The sequence below is a fragment of the Nilaparvata lugens genome, chromosome 3 (assembly GCF_014356525.2).
Source record: "Nilaparvata lugens isolate BPH chromosome 3, ASM1435652v1, whole genome shotgun sequence".
NCBI classification, from domain to species: Eukaryota; Metazoa; Arthropoda; class Insecta; order Hemiptera; family Delphacidae; genus Nilaparvata; species Nilaparvata lugens.
The window spans coordinates 15,978,476-16,001,312 of NC_052506.1; the positions used below are offsets into that span (position 1 = coordinate 15,978,476).

The window sequence follows — 22,837 nt, forward strand, 5'->3', positions numbered from 1 at the left end:
CAGCATAGCGTAGCTTTCAATATTGGGAGATAGGACGGCTACATATCCTTCCAATAATCCTGTATGCTTCCATGCTTTCATAAATAAAGAAAACTTACCTCAGCGTAGCTTAGCTAGCATATGCAATGCACAATTCATAGTAATAATTTGAAACAAAATTGCCTTTTTCTCAAAACTTGGATTTTTGAGTTGTAGTAGTGTTGAACTAGGCCAGCGATATGAAGAAACCCTTAGTGGAAGCTACTATTGTCCCAGTGTGCAGCGTGCGACAGGTTGATTGCATGATGACGTCACAACCTCTTCAAGTCTACTGTTAATGGGTGGATTGTTGACGCATCCACTTATCCTTCTGGCTAACTAAGAAAAGCTCTTGAGTCTGATTGCATGGACCCTCTTTAGTTGCGGAGTTTACGGATTCTACATCAAGCTTAATAATCTCTTGTAGTGTTGTGCTATATATCTGAAATTCAATAATGGTGATTCAAATTCTTCTTCTTCTTACCTTCAAGGATTTCTACAAACCCTGTTATACAGGCCAAAAGGGAAAGAGGAATGTCGGAAGACCATTAAAGAAATTGCAATAAAATGTTTCTCATTAAAATAATTATCATTTAGCACTCTAAACAAATATCAATTTTGAGTCGAAACAGGCAAATATGCCCAATCCTTGATTCAAATTTATGTATCAAATTTAAAATTTGTTGAATAAAACAGCTACGCTATTGTAGATTGTTTAATCAAAGTAATATATTGATTGTGAACTCAAATATTGATTGAAGTGGGTGGGTTTATCGGACTTGTCAAGGGTAGTTTGTCCTTTGGCTGGAAGAGGAAGCGGACTACCTCTGTTGACTGAGTGAGGCTCTGAGGCATGAGGCGTGGTTTTGAGAGATGTAGTGATGTATTTGGAAGGGGGGGGGTGAATGCGTGGGTGATAAGACAAGAGGGTGATAAGGACGACGCAGACGACGATCAATAGACGACACTTGGGGCGGCTCCGTATTTCTCTGTCATTCCTCTTATTCCCTTTCTCTATCACTTTCATCCTCTCCCTCACACTTTCGCCCAGCTTTCTCTTCCGTCGTTTTACTGTTTTACTGCTTCTGTTCTCATTCACTTCAAATAATACACTCGTTTATTGTCATCCATAGCAGTAAATGCTGCTCGCTAGTAACTTGAGGAGTTGTAATGTGCTAGATATTATATCTCTGAAGAAAATGTCTTCAATTAAATAGAGGAATGTGGAAAGAAATGTTCTTCAATTTAGTAGAAAATATTGATTAATAAAGATACAATCAATTAAGTAGAAAATATTGATTCAATAAAGATACAATCACCTAGATATGCCTATTCTTCTGTGATTCATAAATCGCTTTTCGAGAGAATCTCAATCAATTTCAAAATAATTAGCTTTCTAGAGTGGTGAGACGTAGAACATGGTAGCCATACTCTGTTGACATCAGAGAGTATAGAATGTTATTTCGTATTCTATATAATACTAGCCGTCAGATGATGGCAAAACATGTCTGAGCTATCAAACCACGTCAATAATTATTATTTGAGAGAAAGCCTCTTCCTTGAACTCGAAAATATATCGTACTAGCCGTCAGGCTCGCTTCGCTCGCCATATCCGTCTAGCCAGGGGGCTCCGCCCCCTGGACCGTCCAAGAATGATATCAGCAGGCTCACTTCGTTCGCCTGCATTTTTCATTTGAGCATTTTTATCATATGTTAGGACAATCCAGTCGGGGGTCCAGACTAAACGTCTGGCTAAACGGATATGGCGAGCGAAGCGAGCCTGACGGCTAGTAATAATTCCCAGGATTGAAGTAGCAGTGCCCAATCATTTTTTCCGCGATAAATGCATTTAAATCTTCAACTTGGTGCCAACCCTACAAAGTCAACTCAACTTAATGCCAACTTGACAAAATTATTTATTTAGTTGCCAGTTAACAACTGTTTCGAAGAGGTACTCTATCTAGATTATAGTTCTATAGTAACATATGATATGGAAATTTCAATTATAATTAAGAGATTGGGAGAAGAAGAATATACATGCTAAAAGATGAACTTTAAACCCTTAAAAACCACCCTTAGAGTTGAAATATTGCCAAAAGATTTCTTAGTGCGCTTCTAAAGGGCCAACTGAACATACCTACCAAATTTGAACGTTTTTGGTCCGGTAGATTTTTAGTTCTGCGAGTGAGTGAGTCAGTCAGTCAGTCAGTTAGTGAGTGAGTGAGTGTCATTTCGCTTTTATCTATATATATAAAAGCGAAATGGCACTCACTCACTCACTCACTCACTCACTCACTCGCATAACTAAAATCTACCGGACCAAAAACGTTCAAGTTTGGTAAGTATGTTCAGTTGGCCCTTTAGAGGCGCACTAAGAAATCTTTTGGCAATATTTTAACTCTAAGGGTTGTTTTTAAGGGTTTAAAGTTCGTCTTTTAGCATGTATATTCTTCTTCTCCCAATCTCTTAATTGTAATTGAAATTTCCATATCATATGTTACTATAGAACTATAATCTAGATAGAGTACCTCTTCGAAACAGTTGTTAACTGGCAACTAAATTAATAATTTTGTCAGGTTGGCATTAAGTTGAGTTGACTTTGTTAGGTTGGCACCAAGTTGAAGATTTAAATGCATTTATCGCGGAAAAATTGATTAAGCACTGCTACTTCATTCCTGGGAATATTATATTACTAGCAGTCAGGCTCGCTTCGCTCGCCATATCTGTTTAGCCAGCCGTTTAGTCTGGACCCCCGACTGGATTGTCCTAATACATGATAAAAATGTCCAAATAAAAAATGCAGGCGAGCGAGGCGAGCGAAGCGAGCCTGCTGATCTCATTCTTGGATGATCCAGTCGGGGGTCCAGGGGGCGGAGCCCCCTGGCTAGACGGATATGGCGAGCGAAGCGAGCCTGACGGCTAGTATAATATATAGAAGACTCTGGTTGGCATGCTGAGGATTCCTATGAGAAAAGTAATGCGTCATTGAGATTCCCATAGTAGGAAATGGTGAGCAAGGTTGTTTACTGTTTCGGAGGTTAACGAAATATGATTATTGCACATTTTTAATGGTACCGTACATTAGGTATCAAGGATATTCGTTCAAGTCTAGTATCAACTTTTAAGTATTCAACTTTGTACAATAATATATATAGAAGTCAATAATAAACCCAAAGTAAATTTCATAAACTTTGACTCGTGAAAAATGTAATAAATTTTTATCAAAAATGTCAATTTATATTGTCTAAAATAAATCAAAACTACGTTCTACTTAGAAAATATCGTGAAAAATAACGAAAATACATTCTCCTACCTCTTCCTTCATTATGTTTGCTGAAGTTCCAACTTATTTGTATGTCATCCTCTGCTATTTTTTCTAGAAGTTTACATACAAATAAATTTCTCTTAGTGCATATTTATATTAGCCAACAATGCATTGTGAAAAATTACCATTCCCTTCAAGGGATCTTTACGGCTTGGATACGAACGGAACTCTCTATTATTCTCTGCGTTATTATAAAATTGATGCGAGATTTTCTGATTATAAATATGCGCTTTTAGTTCTCAAACTGCAAGTTTATCTGATTCATCAAAGGGTTTCAAGTAGCTATAGTGTGGTCCATGTTATAATGGCAGTGGATGAAGATAGAAGAATAGTGATGCCGATTCTCTGCATTAATTAATTATATTTCTACACTGTCAAAAACATAATTGTCATCGTTGTGGACCTAGAAAAGGATTGTACCACCGGCTTTGTCGAATCATAGACAAGGATAGCAAAACCAAAGTTGATCAAATACTGTCTTTATAACGTGGACCTCACTATAGTATATTGTTAAACTGTATACTATAGAATATTACTGTTTGAACAGGCAGATCTTAATGAAAGATTCTCTTATATACGGCGCTGTTCTTTTAGACTTGAGAGTATATACTTTTCAAAATAGAAGCTTATCTTTCAACAAGTAGCAAAACAAACATTGCTCAACGTTGGTTGGTCGTTGGTCCTCAATGTCGCAGTCCTTTTCATGCTGTTGTTTGAGTAAGGAGTATCATTTTTGAGAAGGCTAATAGTGGACTTGGAGGGCCACTTGCCCCCACAGGCTATTAGCTGCAATTACCTCATGCGGGTATCTGTCCGGGTTTGGTGCAAGGCAATGTCACACAACAAAAGAGACGTTGTGCTTTTGAAATTTCTTGAGTACAGTTCAAGTTCCTCTTGCGGGACTTGACAACCGTATTGCAATCAATGCCGACTTTCCACAAAAGCATACAGTGACGCTCATATGGCAGGCTTACGACAGACGTAGATTCATTTCACTGGATAACGTTAGCGTTTGTAGCAGCCAGTCATATTGTTCCATCGTATGAAATTCATTTCTGTAGATTCATCTTCTCAATTAACATATTATAATACAAGAGTTTCCGGAACTTTAAATACGTTTTTTTGGAGAGTTTTCATTACTCTAAAGGAGGGTTTTTTGGGTAAATTTGGAATTCGGAGACAACTTCTCCAAGTAAATGTTTTTTACTCCAAGTACATGTTGATACTACAGAAATACACCAATATCGAGGATAATCGATCCAAATGTCGAGGATTTGAGCAACCAAACAAATCATTGGAATTGATAATACTGTATAGTCTGTCCAATTTACCATGAGCCCATTCTAAATTCTAAATTATAAATTTAGAAGGATTAGACCGACCTCCTAATACACACACACAAGCGCAGTTTCCTTTTGTGTGTGTGTGAGTAAAGGAACGGTCTTCCTACCTGTATATTACGTAGTATACATAGTATATCTTCCAATTCATAAACTTTAATAGTATAGTCTAACAATTAATAAACTTTCATAGTACAAACTTCCAATTCTAAATTTGAAAAAAATATTGCTCTGAATGAGCTCAAGACATTACTTTTTCATTTTTCATGCCATGCAAGTAATATATTTGCATTTCAAATTGCTCCTCTTACATCTAATTTTTTTTCGCACAGTCACCAAAATATCAGATTACTCAATTTTGCATTGTTTTTCCATTGTTTTACAAATTCTCGCTAATAAGGCAATACTTGTGAATTTTAAAGTGCATGAGAGCTTGACTTCTGTAATATCATTGTGAATAAATTATGAATACGTAATTTCAATATCTGTGGTCTATTTCATGGTCAAATAATATAGTATTTGTCAAATATATTCCACCAAAACCAGTCTCACATTATTATCCTCAATATTGGTGTATTTCTTTAGTATCAAAATACCAAGTATGTGTGACAACACTGACAATTATATTGTTTTTGCCATGAATAAAGCAGAATACCGGTTTATTCTATTATATTCCTATGAATGGGGAAAGGTAAGCGAAATTTCCAAGAAAATAAGGTATACAAGAAAGCTTACAAAGGATTTGTTAGCTGACCATACGATACTCAGAATCTGAGAGGTTTTTGAATTTGCTTTCATGAGGTGAATTCAGCCAGTTTCATTTTTCTGGGAATTCCTAGTAAATTTGTTGGTGAATAGCTGAATACTTTTGCTTTAATTGGTCTAATGAAGTTACACTCTTGGAACCAAAATATCTTCAACTAGTTGTTACTACTACTAATAATAATAATAATAAATTTGACTGCGTGAAAATATACAAAACAAGTGAAAACTCTATACTTACTCACTCATACTCACTTTCTATAGAGAATACTTCTCTATAGAAATAATCTCCTCCACTTACAATGATCCAGTTGATAATAATAATAATTATTATTATTATTATATAATTATGTTGATAATAATTATTATTATGCTTGTTTTCACAAAGTAAAAATGAAGTTTGTGTAATATTATTTAAAAGCTCCTATATCCGGGAAGTAAGGCTAGGCGCACACCAGTTAGTCAAGACAAGACAAGACATGATCAGACACGTTTAGTCGCAATACTTCACATAGTTGCTTTTGACGCAACTCACACTGATTAGTCATTGCAATTAGACATGTTTTCATAAGCAACCATGTGAAGTATTGCGACTGAACGTGTCTGATCATGTCTTGTCTTGTCGTGACTAACTGGTGTGCGCCTGCCTAATTTGTATCATTGACTGTATATTTGCCAATACCTTGACCTTGAGGAAGAACCAACAAATTATTAATTTTAAAAGTTGAGCTGAAAGTAATACAAAGCTATTTTTGTTATTTAATAGTGTTAATTTGTTTTTGATATATTTTTAAGAAATCAAGTTCGATTTCAAATGCGCGTATGACTTTCCCAAATTTAGAACTGATGCACGTCCAAGCCAAAATTCCAATTCTGCAGATTTTCCAAACTCAATATATATATAATTGAAAGTCACATTCACAACTCGGCGTCATGGACTGGAACTTCTCTGTCAGGCCCTACTTCTACTATTTCTTGAAAAGTAGAGTTGCATTTTGTTCTTATAAATCTCAAGCATTCTTCTTTCTTCTACGCTAATTTTATGTTGTTCTTTTGAAATTTTGAAAGTTTGTCCATGCTATACAGAAGAAGAAAAAATCCAAGGAACCATATTGTCATTTTTGTTCTCTTCTCATTTGTCATAGGTTTCAACTCAACTTTCTAAATGCTCGTCTCTATTCAAAAGAACCAAAGAAGATTCAGTTTTAGCTTATAATTTGTATGGGTAAACTATTGGAGGGTGTGACCTGCTACGTTCCAGTCCCTTCGAGTTCTACCTGGCAGAAACCCAACGTTCACATTTACTAGGAATTTCTTTTCAAGATTGTAAAGTTTAGTTTAGAAACTGTCTGACATTCAGCTCTATACAATAAGCAATTCACCCAGCTGAAGGGGAGAGACTAGATACAATGATTTTCAAAGAATCGATTCTTTCGCCTGTGAATTTGTAATGTTATTGATTCTTCATGGGTTATTGTTCTCGTTTGCCATTAACGTCAACCATCATTCCCTTAGCAGAATGTCCAGTGCTCCATGTGAGCAAGTTAGTACTATACTAATGATCTTGTAATGATTGAAACAGAAACTTAATTTTACACTCACAGTTCCTGACCTGATACAATAAAATCTTGACCAGACGCAATAAATCTTTCATGAGACTGTGAGAAAGTTTGCATTGTGGGAATATTTATGCACTGATCAATTTCTGTACTACTTAATAATGATGATAATGCTTGCATTGTACTTATAACTGTTCGGTGTCGTGTTTCACACCAGAGACATCTGAGAATGTGAATTCTGTTTATAGTATTACTGTAAACCAGAAATAATAATGCTCCTTCTCATATTTTAATAACTAGATTCCAGCTGGCTCAATTATTAATTCATTGGGAAAGGATTTCATTAATTGATTACTTATTACAAGCTATCTCCTTGATAGGAATGGAATCTTTCTGATTCCAGATCGTGGTCTAGTATGCTATTGGGTAAAAGCAATACCTACTATGCTATTACTATTACTATTTTACTATTATACTATTTACTATTACTTGAGTAATAGTAGGTATTGGTATAAGTCATTACAGATAAGAAATTCTTATGCATCGCTCAAGAATCAACCCTTGTATTGTGGAATTGTGTATTCAACGTTTATTTCCGGACATTGGCATGTGTAATTTGTGTATTATACCTAGTTTGTCAACGGTGAGAAAATTCTAATTATGCTCAATGCTGACTGGGCCTTCAATGAAAGTAGCGTTAGCTTTCAATATTAGGAATTACACAGTTCAATGCTACTGAAAGATAGGGTTCTAAATGCTATCTATTTCTGGCTTCATTCTACCAATATTCATTAGTTAGCAATCTTTCAGTATGTTGAATAGATTGATGAGCAAAGATAAGTTATAGGGTACTATATTTAGTATGGAAGTATACTAAATTAGACTGTCCAGTTGGTTGAAATTGGAAACAAGTTTTACAACTTAATTTTCCATTTTAATCACTGTAATGTAATTCACATAAAATAAATGTGTATTGAACGTGATGGAAACTCTGTGATGAAAAGTCTAGGCACATGATGTGCTAATTGAAGATCCTCATTTAATTGATTACTGATTAACTCATATTTTGTTTATACCTGAACTAGAAAGAATTATTTCAAGAGTACATTTCAAGATGACTTGATGAAGCAAATGAATTTTAATCTGTATGCGTAAAATTAATGATTTTGTCAAGCCGATGTTGCCTAGTGGCCTGGAGTGTGTCAACATCAGATTTCTGTCTCTACTGGCCACGGATTCCATTCTCATTCCGTTTGGTACTTATTATATTATCCCTTACCTCATTACTCACTCAAAATTCATAAGTTTTAACAGAGATAACTGATACGTACGCTATCTTTTCTCTGGCTCTAACGAGCATCTACAAAGCTCTAATACTAAATAGTATTTATTTATCATTTACAATCAACTTAAGGACAAAGAAACAGACTACAGTCCAAAACTTCTTTTCATCCTAATTCCATAAAATAAATTGTGCAAATAAAGTAAAATGAATTGTATTGCAGTGAAATCTTTTCTGGGAACGCTATTTTTGATTATCGATTTCTTTATTGTGGTGTATAGTGAAGAGGTAGGTGACTCAACACCGTTATAGTTCACCATCGTCTGGAACTTTCCCATTCAGGACAATGTTTCATACTGGGGTCATCTTTATTCATGTCTGATGCGTACGATGTGGCCCCCCTTACGATTACGATCCTTCCACAAAAGAGATTTTTTGCATTTATATGGGTACAATAGAAAATGGGGTAGAGTAGGTCTGCCTATCATAGAACTAGAAAATGTCGATGACGCGTACTATTGGATAGGATTTGGTGAGGTGGTGCATTAATTGAATTGGGTTGTGAGATCGGGCAGACCGTTTGGAGACAGATGCGGATTCCAGACTGAACGCAGAACAGCCCCAATGTCGATGTCGGTCGCGACCCGTCGCCGCGATACCAACCCCACCCCTTTTTCGGCAGACACCTCTTTGGAGGGAAGCTCTCCAGCAGTTGGTGTCCGAGAACGGGCCAGTGCCTCTACCACCGCAATGGAAGACCTACCCCAAGCTGACACTTCTCGTGCCGGGTCGTCCCCTCCACACGACGATGACCTCCTCGAAGAGCGATCGCCCGGCAAGAAATCACATTCTTCCAGGTAACCGTTCAAACTTCACTACAAATTTCACCTGAAATCATAGTTTCAATTCATGTTCATGTCTCCCATTGTTCTGATTATTCTGGTATACAGTGCAACAATTTAAAGTATCTTGTTTAAATCAATACATCATTATATCCATAATAGTTTATTACGGTAAACTACTTTAAATAGTTAACTATTATTCCGGTAAACAGTGCAACAATTGAAAATGTCTTGATTAAATTAAGAAATCATTCCTTTCATGATAGTTTAATTACGTAGTCTACCCCTTACAACAGTTTGTGGCATTACTATTTTGCTCAAATTTCACATCTTGATTTCCATAAATACTTGATAGCGTTTTCGAGAGTAATTCTCTTCGAGTTCACAAAAAACGATTACGGTAGACTTTGCTAACTAGTAAACTATTATTGCGGTACACACTGCAATACTTTAAAGTGTCATGATTTAATTGATATATCGCACTCTTCATTATTGTTTAATTACGTAGTCTACGCCTTATAACAGTTTGTAGCATTACTATTGTGCTTACATTTCACATCTCGATCTCCAAAATTTCTAAATACTTGGATAGCATTCTCAGTTATTCTCTTTGAACTCACAAAAATAGAATATAAATTGTATATTATTATCGTGTTTCAATTGCGTTCCAATATTTATTTGATAATATGAACTACAGTATTTCACTCCAGACAGTCACATTCAGTACTATACCTCTATACTCATGATTAACAGTTTTTCACTATACCTTACTCTCGAGATTTTAGTCTCATTCATTCTTATATCTTAACAATTACGTTCAAGAGAAATCCTGGTGGAGAAAAAATTTGAGAGAGAAGCAATTTATTGAGAGAGAAGCAAAGCAGCATGGTTTCAGTTGTCAGTGAGTGTGACACATTCACATCAGTTCTTTTTCTACTTTTACTCCTATCCTATCTCATTGGCTGTGTTCCGTCGCAAGTTTTTAGAAAAAGGTAATTTCAAATTATTAAATTTATTTGTTTGGAATTTAGTTTTTTAATGATTTTAGTTTTTTCAATTCTTCTGCACCGTATCTTCGGCCTTCCTAGAGATATGGAATTACAAATATTAATGTACTACTTGGAGTTTTCTTGGAGTGGGAATGATAGTGAAGAGCAGGTTTGGAAAACTCGGATTTTGAAAAGATTCAGTTTGCTTTCACAGCTTGGATGAAATATTAGTTGGGAAAGAGAATAATCATGATTAGAATTTTCAACAATTACAATTTTCTCGAAATTTCAATTCCATATCTGCAGAATCTCATTTTTCTGTCATTACTTATCTAGTTTTTCTTGTCAATATTTGTTTTCTTGAGGTTGGAAATTGCAATCCGCTTATTTGAAAAGTGTTTTCTATTTTTTGCTGAAACTACATTAACAAGCTAATTCGATTGTGAACCCCCGGTAAAGGAAGTTTCCAATCTAGAAATTCCATAGTTCAGATATTATAAATTGATGTTATATTATTATTCAAGTTAATTCTGAGAACTATATCTATCCTTCATCAGGTTATGATGCTGAAAGAAAGACATTTCATTTAATTTATATGAAATGTGCTCTAGTGAGTACGAGATTGGTTGTTTTCATAAGTTTTGTAACTTTGTATCCGTGTCGAGTCTTGTGGGGGAGGGGGGTTATTTTCGTATTGCTTTTCGTTTCATTTCGTGAGTATGTTTCTCTTGCAATAGCGGTCTCTGCTATTCGTGATTCGTGATCTCTCCTATTATTTTCCCTGTAAGATTGCCTGATCCTCCTGGAATCAGCAATTTCGGCTTGACTTATTCCATTTAAAGAAGGAAAACAGATTCCATTCGTATAGGAAACAATGATTAAAAATGTACTTCGTCTAAGTACCTAGTTTAGCTCAATTATAATACGTATTGAATAAAGTCCCTCCATTTACTCTATAACTATGACAAATCATTATAGGAACTACAGAATCCAATTGACTGAAGATTGCCTGTCCGAGAAATGAATTTCCGTTCTGAGAAGCATATATTCTGTGAATTTTATGAATTCCTAAATTCATATATTGCTCAAAACAATATTCGGAGTGGATGATCATGGGTGATCATGGTCGATCATCAATCAGGTAATCATAGTCAGTAGTTTTCCAGCATTCATGATTGAAAGTGAATTAATTAATTGTAAAGTGAGAGCGAAGTAATAATGTTTTTTATTTTGACTGATTCAGTTGGAACAAGTACTTGATCATTATTTTGATTCAGGTTGGATTTTTTTCGAAATCATAAACGTAGTCGTATGTCACGTGGGACATGCGTGAAAATCGAACTTTCGTAACATCACTTTGGGTTTAGGCATTCAGTTGATATTGTATTAAAAACTCTCGTTTAATAGAAATATGAAAATAGTACTTTATTTTCTATTAATAGCTATTGTATAACAACTTGACAACAGGCAGAGTTGGGCGACATATTTTTGGTGGCAGCATGGTGTGTTGACTTGGCATGCCGGCCGGCGCCATTTTGTGGGGGTCGTAATGGCGGCAGTTGGTGCGAGGTTGCGGGCGCTGCCGCTAGAGAGCAGCAGGTGCCGCGTCACTCGCTGCCCCCTCCACTGGGACCGGCCTGTTGGTGGATGTGGATGTATAGTGTATAGTCGGCCTTGGTTACTGCTTTCCTTTCCGCGCCGGGCGTCTTCTGAGAGTGTGTCCGACTCCTGTTCGTGTGACTGTGTGTTAACTTTTCTTTTGTTACTTTACCATATTGGATTTCACGTTCGCTTAATTCTTCCAGTTTAAGTAAGTGTTTCAGTTTAGTGTTACAATTAGTAATTCGCGTTATCACTGAGTGAATGTGTGTGTGTGTATTTTGTGTAAGCTTGCGCGCGCGTGGTCTACTTCTCAGTCTACCATCCGGTAGAGTTCTAACATAAGTTTCACCCAAGTAAGCCTCTCCCGTACGGTGACCTACCCTATAACGTAGATCCTCTATCGCATAGAGTACTTGTTTATAACTTCCAGTATCATCCCCAAGATCCCATTCTAGTTTTGTTAGAATAGTTTATTGGAAACTAGTTGGAAGGGCGCGCCACGCCTCAGGTGAATCTACCGGCAAGAGAGGAGCTTCGTCGTCCCCTGGCCGGACCCCGGATTCGGCATTCGGGACTCTATTAGAAAAAACCGGTATAGCCTGTTGCTATCATCCGAAATTATTCACCTAGTAAGCTTGTCACAATATTGGATGCCGCTTTAGATTTTCTAGTTCGACTCCCTTTATTCTCTCACTAAACTAGAATGCTTATAAATTATTTATTGTCAACTAATCTCTATAGTACTGTATCTAGCTTCTATAACTTTAAACTGAATATGAATTGAAAACAAATTTTTAATTCAATTACATTTTTTCAAATGATTCTTTTTTTGTAGGTATAATTCTTCTAGTCGGTAATAATTTCACTCTGCTTTTTAATCTTCAAATTGTCAATGAATTAGATATTAGAAGTATTGGATTAGCCACTTTTTTGAAACTCTTCAAAATTAGTATAATCTTTTTCGGAATTATACTTGAACCTTTCCTAGATGGTGATTATTCTCTGGCATGTAACTTCGTAATATTGTGATTTAAAGTATATCATCTATATCTAAATTATGTAATATAATATTTCGAATAGTTCTTAGCGAGTAGTTGCTAGGTGCTTCTTAGCAGCATTTTTACCATCATTGAGCATGCCAAAAGTTAATCATACTTTATCGACGTTTTTTCTAACTTTTGCTACAAGACTATTTTCGTCTTTTATACTCTTATCGATAATGAATGTAAGCATCTTGAGCAATTTTTAAAAACTAAATTTTTTCAATACTTGGGGTATTTCATACGCTGCACTTACAAGATATATTTTCAAGATATGAAACTAAATTTGTTAGTGAGATTAGATGGAAATCTCTTGAAAGTTTACTATAGACTATATTTCCTTACAATGTGGTGTGCCTAATTATCACACTTGGCCGACTTGATAATTACGAACTCCCTTACCTACAAATGTCTTTATTAATGAGAACTATTTATAAGAATTGAGAGCTTCATAGTTCCAGGTCTAGTCTATCATTACAAATAGTAACATTAACGGTGGAAATCGTATTTGTTACATGAATAAATAATTATTGGAGAAGAAAGTTAATTCTCCAATAGTTTCAATAACTCCTCGTTCACCAACGTCTTGTTTATTGTAGATTAGAGAATTCACATCTCGGAAACCAATATACTGTAATAATCAGTCTGCTCGGAATGAGTAAAGTTTCCTTGTCTTATCATTAAACTAATGACTGATTAGTCATTGTTACAAAGTCCGCTAGAGCAACTAACGGAAGTTCGGCACGATAAGAATGCTACTTCCGGTTACGTTTTAAGCATTCAAAGCATATAACTTACTTGAAAAGTTTGAGAACAGCTCACCAAATGTATTCCCAGAGTTTTTTCGCCAAACACAATAATGGTACTCGTATGGGATCAAAAGTCAGTTCTATAGAAACAAAATGAAATTTACACATTGATTCTCTCTAAACAATATCATTATCGGAGTGGTGGTGTGCATGTAATCCATAGGCCTACTGGTGAATCAACTGAAGCGATTTAAAGAATATAAATCGGAAATAATTAATATTGAATCTATAATTTTAGAAAAACTGTATGTAATATTCAATTGCAATATTCTATTAGTGCCTTTTGAAACGAAACTGCTTGATCTATTAGAAGAATCGCCTTACATACAATTTCATCAATGGAATTATAAAATTTCTGACAAATGTTTCTTGGTAGATGCATTAAAAGATAGCACTGCTCAAAACAGGAAATTCTCAGGAGTATTCAGCTATTCTAATTGATTATTACTAAATAGCGTAAAGTGAAATCGTCCACAACCACATTCTTCTATTGGAAACAAGTAATTTGGTTATTTTTACCCTCTGATTTCACTATCATTGCTAGAAAGTTGAATGAATATTCTTAGTCTATTACATTGCAGTATTTCTGAACATCAGACGTCTGTGCAATGATAGTATCGATTAGTAGTCTATTATTTCGTTCTCGTATCTTCAGAATCCTACAATGAAAATCCTAATGACATTACTTGATGAATTTCTCAGAATATTTTCCGTTGATTAGCTTGTATTTGAAAGTGAGTGTTTGCTCAAAAAGCTCCAAAGATAAATTATTTTCTGAATCCACAAGATTAGAGATTCCCCTCTATTCATTGTACAAGACTGAGCCATTTATCATTTATTGAATATCCAAATTCCCCATGTATACAGTAGGCCTACTGTACGTCAAAAATCGTAAATAAGAAAAATTTGTTTTGATTTCCTTGAGTACTTTTAATTTTGTGATACCACATTATACGAATTTTAGAGAGAGATAGTAATCCTACAACGTATTTGTGACTCCAAAGAGTGGGAATATTACGTGGTGTATAAACTTCGGGAACTAGGTCGTAGTCTGTTCAGAAAAACTCGCTAGCGTATAAGAGGCTCGTAAGTTTCAACTGGAAAACAATTTGAATAATGGGAAATTCGTTGAAACAATTTTCACGTGAAATTCAAGCTTGCGCAAGTTTGTCTAGCACATACACACACATAAACACTCATATACTGCATCAAGCTGAGGCAGGTTATTGATTATTTATGAACGTTTCTTAATTTCAGGTTCGTGATTATTTCTTGTGATTTTATCATTATTTGAGAACACTTTCCTAGACAGTTTTCCTTCAGTTTTGCTAGTGATTTGTTGGAAACCTCTAGTTTTGGGCGAGTGACTGTGCCTGTGAATTCAACAAAAAATCTACGATCTAGTAGACACGCTAGTAAGCGTCCGTTTTAGTTGAGAACTGTACAACGACAGGCTTCAAGATTAAGCCCAACGGACTTGACATGGCGTCGCCAAACGAAGTCGACGAAGAGTCAACGCCGAAGAACGTGCACGAGTCGAATGGCTTCTCCAGGTACTATCACCTCCTCCAGCTCTTCTTTACCTCTCTTCACGTCGGCTCTCATCTTCTCTTCACTATTTCTCTCTTAGCTAACATATGTCTTTCTCTTTCGCTACCACTACCAATATTTCTACTAATGGCTTGATTGGACGACCTCCTGTTTTATTTCTGGTTCACATACTAAGTATTTGTTCAATTTTGATTGCGAAGATACAGGCTGGATGGGAAATTGTAGTAGATTTACTGCAACGATGGAGATTTTTTACGTTACCTAGAATCTTACGATCGCTTGCCAGATAACTTGCTAGACAACTATAAACCTTTACTTGAACAGCTCTCATAAAATGACGTTGTTCGATTGATGTTAATCTCGTAGTGAGAATTTAATTTCGTATTAAAATAGCAACAAATAAACAATAATTGGTTTTTGTAATTAAATGTGGGAATAACAGGGTGCATATTTTGCAAACCACAATCAATAAAGTAAAGACACTGTGCTTGAATCATTGTTAGTATTTGAAACTAAATTGTAGCATATAGTGAGGTCCACGTTATAATGACAGTATTTGATGCTCTACTACTATTAGGTCTTGTCACTGTACGATTAGCCCAACTGGAATATAGTGGAATTAACAAGAGGAAGCAGTTTAGTAATGATATTTCCATAGATAAACCCTGTTCGTGATCTAAGACAGGTGTATTAGGCAATGATATAATTGCATGCGAGTGGTCATTGCACAGAGGAGAATGACTGCATGTCGATTCCGAAATGGATCTATGCAGAATAATAGAAGACGAAAAGGTTTTTGAACTTAGTATTAAGCTTTATTGCTCCACTCTATTAAATTTAATGTGTGTTCTGCTTTGATTAAACGCGCCCGACTATCCTAACCAATAATTTTCTTCGTGTGGATTTTATTAGAATCGAGTTTTCATCGCATGTAACATTATCATTATGGATTGGTTGAAGATTTTCAGTGGGTGAGAAAATCGATGCACAGTTTGTCTATGCTTCACTGGTCAGGTGAGAGAATCATTGAACGCCACCCGACTCACTCTGTCTCTCTCCAGTCGGTCCTTGTCCTTGGAAGCTTCTCCTGAGCTCCGTTCCTCTGCTACACGTGTTGTTTTCGAGCGATTGAGGTGGCCGGTGCTGGGAGGAAGCGGTCTTCCTCCTAAACGAGTGTACTGTACTCTTTCAAGGACGAGCCACCCAACCATTCCCATCCAATACTACTGTTCAGTCAATTGCCGTTCTGTAATACCTCCAATACTCAACTGGAAATTCCAATTAGATTTTATTGTATTTATTTATTATTCGTGGATACAATATTACAAGTCATATAATTATGATTGGGTAGGAACAACAGGCTTGGCCCAAAACTATTCCATTCCCTAAATATGTCGAGTGAAAGTCTCGATTAATAGGATGTTACGTAAGGATGGTCTTCCGTTTAGGCTACAGAAGCTAGGGAAATGTTTAATTTATGTTTTTAAATTACGTATCAACCCACATCACTCATTCATTATCATATTTGGTTACCCAGTTTTGTAAGTTCAACATGTTGTAAATTCAACATGTGAGAATTATTTAATATAGATTATTTTAATTTGCCACAAAACATTATTAAAACATCGAATTCTCTCTACATTAGTTATCCTGGTGTGAACAGTTTTGTTTCTTGTTGAGCAACTTATAAGTTCCAAACTAACTTGTAGTTCATTGTTGGTAGTTACTTCCTTAGCTCGTTGTTGTATTTTCTCCTACGAACTTAGTCGATGTTTTTCATCCAATCTCAACTCCCTCTCCTCTCCCCTTCACATTCTATTGAAATGATTGAATAATCATCTATTTCTTGGGGTATTTTCAATTTCAGTGGACCGAAGTTGGATTTATTGCTAAATAAATTAGATTTATCAGATTAGAATTGAATTTATTGCTAAATCTGTCTTTGACCAGAGGTGGTTGGTTCAATCTGCTAATTTTAAACATATATTTTTTCAACGAAACAAACGTTGCCGAATTATGTTGGTCAATAGGCAATGGTTGATTACAAAGCCGGCGAATTCGCTTGTGGGAAACGTTTTAGCAACGTTTCGGCGGCGGCGTGCGAAACCTGAGTAAAGTGAAACTGTGTGGTTGGTTTGTAGGAGGAGGGTAGTTTGGGGGGCTCCGGGGGGCCGGATGTGGCCTCGTCGCGTGTCAGCTCCGTTGCGAGCGCCCGAGAATGTGTGAGTGCGTGAGCCAGTGTGAATTTGCCGCACAATGTGCTACAAGGAAGGTCATCATTGCCTAACCATTGTCATTATCATAACTTAAATGCTACTTTTAAACTTTAATCACTCATATTTCTTCATTTTACGCTCATCCCATCCATTTTTTAGGGTTTAGGGAGGTTTATGGGACTTTAACGTTTTCACAACGATAAGTTTGAAGTCAATATATCATGTTTTCAGCACATTTTAACTTCTAGATCCGATTATATTATAGTACAATGAGTAAATTCTATGTTCTATGCTTTAGTAAAAATTTGAAGACACTAGTTTATTTATTTATTCATTAGTTTATTATTTATTCATTGTGTCAAAATGTTAATAACTCGTTGATTCTCTATTCATGTTCATAAAGTGGAACTAACATTGCAAGAATGATAGTGACTGTGATTAGATGCAGGTTTCAAACTTATATGCTGTTTCCACTTGTCACCAAATAAGTTTGTCTTTTTTCATGATGAACTCGATTATAAATTTATAACATACATAGTTGTAAAGAAAACTTGTTATCCAAAGTTGTTGTCATAGTTGTTATCCTAGTTGAAAAGTTTTATTTGTTGAATCAGAAACAATCAACTTCTGAATGAAGAATGATTCATCTATCCCTTTAGCTAGAGCTTTTGGCTATGTCAAGTTATGAATGATGAAATATGAATCATATTTCCTCATATGAATCGTTCTAACGTTGCATGATTCATATTTGCAATTGAAGATCTTTGTATTGTGTTGTACTGAAATAAGTCCCGGTAGCAATGATGAGATCTAAGTTTAAAACTTTTGCGGTTTCCACCAGAGGACATTATTTATTTGTCTGATGATGGCAAAACATGTCTGAGCTATCAAACCACGTCAATAATTATTATTCGAGAGAAAGCTTCTTCCTTGAACTCGAAAATATATCGTAGAGTTAATAGGATGACTGCATTTAGTCAATGTATCGAAGCTATATGACAGTGATGTCTACTTGAACACAGACAGTATAATAACAAGATTAGGAATTAGGGCAGTGCTGTTTAGTGTTCAACAAAGCTTGATAAAGATTCAATTATTTGATAATGCCTGATATATTGATCTTATGAATTAACAAATTATTGTCAATCCCAACTTTTCAATTTTGTACATTTTTGTGAGAGTATATTTTTCATCCATTTTCATTCATTCCCCTCCCATTTAGCTGTGATGAGATCCACGTTTAAAACTTTTGCGGTTTCCACCAGAGGACTTGCGTCTGATGATGGCAAAACATGTCTGAGCTAATAATCATATTCAGTGCCTTTTGAAACGTTGTTTACTCTATAATTATTATTCATTTGTTGGTTGATATTTTTACCTTGATTTAAAAATTTGTTTTTAGGGGCGCGTACAGACTTATGCGACACGAACACTCTCATTTCATTTTTCATCAGCCGATGTGGACACCGATGAAAAGTGAAATGCGCATGTTCGTAGCATATAAGTCTGTACACACCTTAATTATCTGTCTATTCTTATCCATGGAATATAATATTAGACGATTCATATAATCATAAATTCTATCTCCATTTATTCAAAAGTCAACATAAAACTTTCAAAAGCTTATTTTTGCATAATTTTCCCGATTATTAAAAAAATCCGGATGGTGATGAGCTTTTCTGACGCCTGATTTGCTGATATAGCCGTAGTACCAAATGTATTTTTGTACTGGGATTATAATGCATTGGGATTGGGATTATAACCCATTGGTTGTAAAAATTAATTCAGAGTTCGCCATGAGGCACTATATAGTGCAATTAGAACTGAATTTGAATAAATAAATTGTAAGACTATTAGTGGCAAGTGTTCAATCAGAGAACCATCATTCTTTAACTTATAGCTTTCTGTAGACTATGTTTATGAGATTGTTCAATTGCTACTCTTGAATCAATAGAAATGAAAAATAAAAAATTAAGTATTTTTTTTTAAAAGTTACGTTCCATGTTCGTTCACAAAGTTCTCTAATGCAATATCCTTGAAAATAATCAGGAATAATCTTATTCCACACAAAATCTTGAAAGAGACTGACATTTCTTCAAGTGTCGGTGAAAAAAAAACAAGTAATGATTTTACCACCCACTTGCTAGGGACGACCGTAAAGAAGACGTTTGGTTTCTTGGCAGCCTGGCAACGAAAACTTGGGAACACTGAAGCTCCTGTCTGGCTTCTTCAAACTTGAAATAACGCTTCAACATTTTCTAATTGTTGGCGTTAGTTTCGCCAGCAAAACAATAGGACATTGATGTCATGGTGACTGACCGATTTCCTATTACTCCTAACAATGTGACATTTGATTATTCAATATCCACATCTTATGACTTCATGATTTTCCGCAAAGAAACTGTTCAAGGCTGATGTCATTAGAGAGAAATAAAAATCCAAGTACCCTTTTTTAAATTGTTTAAGTTGTTTAGGTTTTTATCTCTTTCTATTTAAGAGTAACCTTAATGAAGAGAGATAATCTGATGTCATTAATATGAAAACAACTATCCTAGTTACAAGTGCAAGTTGGAAAGATGTCCATAACGACGGATAATCTTTATGAAACATTTTATTAGAACGCCTTTATGCTCAAACTACAAAGAGATGATATTCTGTTATAGAGAGCATGAAAGGTGGTGAAAGAGAGGATAATATTGAAGGATTCAGCTTGTTGCCGAGGAAGATTTGCATATTATGGGGTTTCAGTTACGAAAAGTGTTTTGGATTCCATGAGTGAAGTGATGAGTTTGCACTACTTGCAATGTCATTTGTACTCTCTTGAGAACTATTGATTGAAGGGGCAGGTTAGACTACTCTGTACTACTTCTGTCACTTCTGTAACCATAGCCCCGATCACAGACACATCTTGCCAAGTTGATTGTAATCGCTTGTGTTCCCTGTGTACTCAACAAGTTTTTGAAATAGTTTCTTGTGGTATAACATGTCCCGTAATGTTCACTTTTGTTAACAATGAATTGAAACTTCTATTTATGATGCCGAAAAACCTAACTTTTGAATAGGTTGAGTAGCAACGTTCCAAAATTGTAATGAAGTGACAATTCTAATTCATTATAATAAAGTGTCGTCAATTCATCTGTTTAATTCAATAACTCACCTGCGAACGTTTGTTATCTGTACAATTCACTATCAATCATCAGAATTTTTGCTAGATATTTACTATTATACAGACTATGGTCACCAATGATCGTCGTCTTTTTCAGTCTGCTACTTCCTTTTCCGTCTCATTTTTATTTTCTCTTCTTCATCTTATAGGTTTTTAAGACCTGTCAATAGGAATTTAATAAATAGATCAATCAATCAATTTTACTCTTATTCTTCTTAGGCTATTTGTTTATAATCTAACTTTCACTAACTGAATATTTGTCTACACTACTGTACCAAATAGTGTAAACAGTGTACTGAACTTAAACAAACATTCTGTTTTTTGGCAGCATTTGATTGACAGTCTCAGACCATTCCATGGACCTTATCGATAATTAGTATGCTCATGTTACTCGAATATAGTCCTATTTTTTCCCAATATGAGTAATTCTTTCTTCAGTAATACGAGAGTGACTCATATTAGCTCAGACCAAACACAGACGGTCTGATAAAAGTTATGACGCACAAGCTGTTGTTTCATCCAAGATTGAAAAAATTATTTCGGTTTTTGTCAAAATATCACTTATTTAATATTGATCACAAAATAAGTGATATTTTGACAACAACCTTGAGTTTTCATTATGGATAGGTATCACAATATCTCACCATCAACAGTATGTGAAGTTTTATCTATGGATTGCATAATGAAGATTATGATACCATTATGATTAATTGAGAATAAGATGGGTAAAGTTGTTTGAATAATTCAGCAATAATGTATGGAAATAAATTGAGTGGAATATAGCAATCTCAAAGATGATCTTATGGGACAGAGCTTCAATAAGACAGTTAGACTAAGCCCCGCTCACACACATCGATTTTTGTTCGTACGGTATTTCGCCGTCCTTATAAATTTCTATTAGATTAAACAAATGATTTCAAACAAATGATGTTTGTCAAGTTCCTTTTAATCTGATAGAATTCATAAGGACAGCAAAATATCGTACGAACAAAAATCGATATGTGTGTATGTGTGGGGCTTTAGTGTCTCAACGATATCTGATCGAAAAGGAATTATTATAGCCGGTTCTAAAAGTGGAGTAATGATTCTTCTGTAAAGATGTATAATTTTTGTATCTTCAGGGGTAGTACCCACAAGGGGGACGGTTTGGACGTAGATTGCGTCTTTGAAATTCTTGGAGGTGGGGTTTCACTCAAAATCACACAAAGGTATGGGTCGGGCAATCTAGCTTGAAACTTGAAACATTTTGAACGGTGAAAAATGGTTGTAGAAAATTTCCAAGTCTGAATAGATATCAAGGTTTTGTGCCTAAACCTTGAAAGAAGATGACGACAAACTTTGAATAATATTTAATCCTTGCATAAAAATATTTCCCTTGCACTCATTAGTAAACTACTATCGGCTCCAGTTAATATGAGTTCCGAACACTTTTTTAGGTAACATTTGGGTAGCAGACTAGGCGGACTACTGGTGAAAGGGGGTGTGCAATGACATCAACGCAGTGCAGAGTTGCATAACATTGAAAATAATAATTACGTCAACACGAGCAACGTGCATAAAATCGTGCGTGAACTGAAGTGGATGAAAAAAGGGGGTGTAAATGAGTTGTGTTGGATGCAGAATGTGCTGTTGATTTCCATTTGTGTAGTGGGTGGTAGTAGGCAAAGGGCGGGGGATGTCTCAGTACACATACACCTGTAGACTTGCTCTGTCGTCAAGTGTCAGGGTCTGTTTTCCTTTTTTGCGTTAAAGCAAAGGGCAGTAACCCCTACTTCTGTTGCACAACTGTGACATGCACCTGATTCATGCTCTGCGCATAATATCGATTTTCAGAACTTTTTCGCACCACTTGTTTCATGAAATATAGATTCGTCTGTAAGGTTAAGTTTTGTCCCTTTCCATGCTCTCTTGTCTTCGAGTGTCCTACGCCTAATACTGGCTGATTCACATTAATTGGAAATAGAAAATTTTATAATAGTATAATTTTTTCTAAAGAAAAGTTTTCTTTCATTAACGCAAATTAACAAAACAATATCCTCTCTTCTTCATGTCCATGAAAGTATTATTGGCTTTAAGAAATCTCATATATTTGGACTTTTATCAGCTGAATACACTCAATCCGTTTAAGAACCTTATCAACGTCCTAAACCTTCCCCATTCGAAAAAGGATGCAGCTTCTTCACTTGATCTAGATTCAAGCTCATTACGAAAACTCATTCAAACGAACTAAAGCTTTTTCATTCGAACTAGATGCAAAGTCATTAAACTCACAATATCCTCTCATCTTCATGTTCATGAAAGTATTATTGGCTTTAAGAATTCTCATATATTTGGTC

The 22,837-nt window shown here is 35.4% G+C and overlaps 1 protein-coding gene across 5 annotated transcripts in view; it reads left to right on the forward strand.

Moving 5' to 3' along the window:
• The first annotated feature begins 8,895 nt into the window (after nucleotides 1-8,895).
• LOC111049927 (insulin-like growth factor 2 mRNA-binding protein 1) overlaps nucleotides 8,896-22,837 on the forward strand; it is a 54,989-nt gene continuing 41,047 nt past the window's right edge. For 3 of the 5 annotated variants that reach the window (XM_039423039.1, XM_039423040.1, XM_039423041.1), the window contains exon 1: nucleotides 8,896-9,143. In XM_039423039.1, the coding sequence (XP_039278973.1) occupies nucleotides 8,911-9,143 (233 nt within the window). In that variant the 5' untranslated portion in view covers nucleotides 8,896-8,910. Of the gene's footprint in view, nucleotides 9,144-11,772; nucleotides 11,928-12,056; nucleotides 12,073-14,825; nucleotides 15,122-22,837 lie in introns of those variants that run through there. The other 2 variants (XM_039423042.1, XM_039423043.1) reach the window with 2 other exon arrangements.